We start from the raw sequence: 4,770 nt of genomic DNA, 5'->3' as shown, positions 1-4,770 counted from the left end.
TATGCTTCCTTGGTCGATGGTCAGAGATTTATGAGCAACTTTGCCCTTCTCATCCCGTACAATCAGGAGGAATTGCATGTAGAGATCTCTGCCGTTCCAAGCCTGAGAGAGGGACATAACACAAGCGGCAAAAAGCACTCCCCACATGTGACCAAGCAGAACAAGAAGGAATCGCATCTAGAAGGAGAATGAGACAATGTACTGACTAAAGATTCAGATAATGGAGAAATGAGATCAATCATGGGAGATGATATGCAAATGAGAACAATCGAGGGAGATGATGCGTAATAAATAATTCGGACTTGAAACAAATACAAAGACACTTCAGGGTTCCACCACAAAAAATCACTAATAGAATCATTTTTCAAGCAAAGCAATGGGTGCATTTCAATATCTACGCTTGATATTCTTCTATGAATTGCGTCCCAGTGTATTTTCTACGCTTGAAATTATGTTTTGCCTCTTAATGTGTTTTTATCATTCTGAAACAAAGAGTTAGCTCACTGTCACTGAAGAGCAAGCACAGCACAGTACATCACCAAAAGAACAACAGTCAAACTAGGTAAGCATAGAGAACCTCATGCCAGCTTCCAGATCAAACAAATTGCTGAAACAGCAACTCCAAAAGGATGGACAGGTCCGAACCCGAATCGCTGCTGGCAGAGACTTGTCTTCCTGAAATCTCAGTGAGTCACATCAGATATAGTTGTGCATTTTCCCAGCATCAAAATCTCCAGCTGTTGCTGCCAAAGCAAGGAATCAGAGCGCTGCCCCCATCAGATCTAGCAAGAGGGAGAGTTGCTCCAAAACCAAAACACAGGCACACCAAGACATCCGATCCAAACTTTGAGAAGACCTAAACAGATGCAGGAACGAATTGCAGCAAGCACACAAACTGGAGTAGAGCATCTCGAACAATCGCTGGCACAAGACAAAAAGGGATCACCCAGCAGCAGCAAGAGAATCATATCCAGCAGTAGGATCTTATCCGTAAACATCTCCACAGGAGTAGCTAGTGCTGCATCTTGACAACATTCCGTGATGTCAGACGACCATTGCTGCCAAAGAGTAGTCAGACTGATGTCACGCTCGGACCACAAAAATGATGTAACAAACGGAATTGGAGGCAGGTGACAAAACAACTTTCAGCAGAAGACGTCATGTAAAGATCTTTTACAAACTTCACATCACTAGATAGAGCCATGATGTTGATACTAGGAAGAGAAGAACCAACAAGCCAGCAAAAGACAAGATCGGAGAGTTGTTAGCAGAACCAAAAGCGACAGATAAATTCCCAAAAAGATAACCAAGACTGTACAATCTTATCCATCGACCGCTTGTGGGATCACTCAGATTTCAACAAAACATCAAGACCCCATCGTTACACCACAAACATCTTATTCAGAAAATCAAGAAACAGAAGCCATGGGATTACTCAGATTTTCAGCAAAATATCAAGACTGTAGGGCTCCACAACAAACATTCAGAAACCTGGCATCACAGGACAGAGCGACATTGCAGCAACAGAGTGAAACAGAGAAACATTTCAGAGTGACAGGATCGAACAAGCATGTATCAAGATGATTTTCTTCCTTTCAACACCATATATATTGAGATCTGGGGCAGGATTCTTAAAACAGCCACGGGCACGACACTAGGTACATACGACAGAGACTGAATTAAAACATAAAGCACGAAGCAACAGAGGGCGGTCCGAGCAGAGGACCCTGCAGAAAGGAAACTAGGCTAGCAATTTCACCACTCCGATCCAGGACAACGACTACATGGGACTAGAGCTACCATTTCTATCATCGCCATCAGCAGCAGCAACCTGAAAGAGAGGGAGGGACTACCAAGGGGCTAAACTAACAGCGAACATCCATCATCGATCGGTGACACCAGCAATGAGCGGCAGCGGCCACGTTCCAGAGACCCCCTCCCCCTGCTGCAGCTGCTTGGCGTGCCGCTTCACTCGTCGCCCTGCACACGGCAAAGTTCAGACACAGAAAGTTTCAGAAACCGGCGTCGCTGTTTGATGCGCCAGAAGTTCAGAACGGATCGACAAGTTCTCGGCAACGAAGGGAACGGACGGAGTGGGTGTTGACGGCCTCACCTCGCTGTCCTCGTCGTTCACCTCGGACTTGGACTTGTCAGAGTCGCCGGACGCCTCTCCTGCCTGCAACGGAGAAGGAGACGAGTCAACACGGTTCAGTATCACAATGTCTGCGCGAGACAGTTCCGACGGATGTTTTTGGAGGACGGGGGTGTGGAGATGGGGATTACCTGTGGGTTGTTGTAGGCGTTGATCTTCTTGGTGTACTCGGCCTTGAGCTTCTCGGCCTTGGCAGTGTAGGGAGCCTTCTCCTGCAATTCATTCAAACAGCAGAGGAATGTCAGTGTGGTGCAAGGCGTTAGTTCTAAGGGCAGCCATAAACAGGGTGTTAGCTCTAAAGGCAGAGGAATAATTTAACAAATTGTGTTGAATGGCAGGGCAGATATGCACATTGCACGAACGGGAACGGGCATCGGTTTAAATTGACGAGCACGGGCGAATCATAAATCTGAACAACCAAATTGAGCATAGGCAGTAGATCAGCATTTGCATACAGACTAAGTCGCACGAACGAGCACGGGCAGCAGTTTGAATCGATTGGCACAGGACGTATACAACTCTAAAGAGGCTGCACATTTGAAACACAGCGAATCATAATAGATTTGTACAACCAAATTGAGCATCGGCAGTAGATCAACAATTGCATATACAGAATAAATTGCACGACATTTCAACACTGCAGGCAGTAGATTTTAACGACCAAATTGAGCGCAGGCAGTACGTCAACAATTGCATAGCGACTGAATTCGAAATCTAACTGACACGGAAACAAGTAAACCAACAGACGGGCGACCAAATCTCCATCACATCACCGAGCAAGCACAGATATCAGACGGAACAGACCACCGAATGGAGCGGTAACAGAGAGGGGAGGGGAGACGGGCGACTTACAGCATCGCTCAGGGACTTCCACTTCTCACCACCGGCCTTGCCAACCTGCGATTCGGCCAACCCAAACGAGATCAGGACACGGAATTCACAAGGAAACCCATCTCGCAGCAGCAGTTCAAACGAACAGGAGACAGAGGCGGTAGCGAAGGGAACCGAGATGCTTACCACGGACACCTGCTTAACGTCGGGGTGCTTCTCCTTGTACTCCTTCCTGAAGGTGTCCCTGCGAAGACGAAACCGAAACGAGCCTCGTTCAGCACGCGACGCCACGCCACAGGAAAACAACGCGAATCGAAACAGCACAGGCAAGCACGAATGGAATCGAATTTGGGGGGACTCACATGAAGACGAAGAAGGCGCTCGGGGGGCGCTTGGGCTTGTTGGGGTCCTTCTCGGCCTTGCTCTTCTTCACCGTGAGCCTGCGCCACCACCGAAACAGCAGCAGCAAACGGAATCAGAACCCGACGCGAAACAGCAGCAGGAAAACCAGAGCAGAATCACCACGGAAAACGAAACGAGACGGGGAGAGGGGGGAGGGGCGAGAGGTCGGGGCACTGACCTGGAGTCGCCGGCGCGGGAGCCCGCCTTGGCCTTCATCCTGCCGCCGGCCGCCAACCTGCAGCAACAGCCACCACCAAGTCCGATCAGAACCACCAGCAGAAGCCGAAAACACGGGGAACCAACCGATCTAGAACCTCCGACGAACTGGCCGGGAACCGCACGGTACCTTGGGATCGGAGCGAGGGGTGGGTGGGGTGGGGAGGGGGCGGGCGCTGCGTCTGCTTGGGGCTTGCGTGGGTGGGTTCGCCGGGTGGGAGGGAGATGGGATGTGGGGAGGAGGGAGGGCGGCGGGATTTAAAGGCGGGAGGGTGCGGGGGCGGGAGCTTGCGCGGGATGCCTCGAAATTTTCCGGCCACGTCAGCGATCCGGACGCCCGCCTCCCATTGGCCGCGGGGTGCCTCCGCTTCGCCCGCGCGGTGAGAGGGGGAGCGTGGGCCCGGGGTGTCAGCGGGCGTGGTTGTGGCTGCGCGTGCTTTCCCTGCCCACCGGCCGGGCCTTGTGCGGTGCGTTCTGCCTGTGCTTTCTGATGGGCGGAGAGGGGCGGTTTGGGCATTTCCGGAAAGGCCAGGGGCGTAGAAGCTTCTTGTGCCGGCTTGTCGTTGGACGCGTCTCGTTTTGGGAGAGACGTACTCCATTCCTCGGAACGGCTGGTGGTGTGGAGTACGTCTTCTGTGCAGGAATGTGCTATTTCGGTTGGAACGCCCGTCGGTTTCGCTTCGCCCCACTTTATAAATGGAGCAATCATCACGGCCATACAGTAAGTTCAAGCGTCGCAAACGGAAATAAAATAAGTCAGTTGGGGCGTCAGCACAAACACGTCCAAAAAACAACCATAAAAGGAGGGGGAGACTACCAGGCAGCGGGTGAGAAGCAAGTTGGCATGCGGTCGCGGTCGGTGACGGGGTTACCTATTCGGGTGATAAAGGAAGTGGAACAGCCGGAAGCAGTAATCGAAGCGGCGCAATCATTACCTTGGCATATGTCATATAGTTAAGGTGTTTGTTGTGGCGTGGATTATGGGGTGCCGACGCACTCTTGACAAGCCATTCTCCTCCGCTTAAACAAGGGTTCACACACACTGTAACCTGACATCCATACGCAAAGAAAAAGCTCCCGAAGCACAGGACCTAGGGTTTTACCTCCGCCGAAAGGGGTCCACACGTGCAAAAACTTCTTTGTGTCACAGTTGTGCCTAGCGTGATTCA

General features: G+C 51.1%; 1 protein-coding gene across 1 annotated transcript; it reads right to left on the bottom strand.

Annotated features, from left to right (window-relative positions):
• Window positions 1-1,573: 1,573 nt before the first annotated feature.
• On the bottom strand, window positions 1,574-3,827 carry LOC123113020 (HMG1/2-like protein). The gene is made up of 8 exons (XM_044534123.1): window positions 3,732-3,827; window positions 3,564-3,620; window positions 3,346-3,423; window positions 3,170-3,227; window positions 3,005-3,049; window positions 2,284-2,364; window positions 2,114-2,176; window positions 1,574-1,980 (listed from the first exon to the last, which is right to left on the bottom strand). The coding sequence occupies exons 2-8, from the start codon at window positions 3,599-3,601 to the stop codon at window positions 1,969-1,971; spliced, it is 375 nt and encodes a 124-aa protein (XP_044390058.1). The 5' UTR covers window positions 3,602-3,620; window positions 3,732-3,827; the 3' UTR covers window positions 1,574-1,968.
• Window positions 3,828-4,770: the final 943 nt, after the last annotated feature.

The sequence above is a fragment of the Triticum aestivum genome, chromosome 5B (assembly GCF_018294505.1).
Source record: "Triticum aestivum cultivar Chinese Spring chromosome 5B, IWGSC CS RefSeq v2.1, whole genome shotgun sequence".
Classification (NCBI taxonomy): Eukaryota; Viridiplantae; Streptophyta; class Magnoliopsida; order Poales; family Poaceae; genus Triticum; species Triticum aestivum.
The sequence above is the reverse complement of the archived record's forward strand: the minus strand, read 5'-3'. Positions and strand labels throughout refer to the sequence as shown.

Excerpts from the sequence above, each read along its gene's own strand:
- LOC123113020 (XM_044534123.1), bottom strand. The coding sequence starts at position 3,601 with ATGAAGGCCAAGGCGGGCTCCCGCGCCGGCGACTCCAG. Across the intron at positions 3,050-3,169 it reads ACGTTAAGCAGGTGTCCGTG|GTTGGCAAGGCCGGTGGTGA; the intron begins GTAAGCATCTCG and ends GCCGAATCGCAG. Across the intron at positions 2,177-2,283 it reads ACGCCTACAACAACCCACAG|GCAGGAGAGGCGTCCGGCGA; the intron begins GTAATCCCCATC and ends TCTCCGTTGCAG.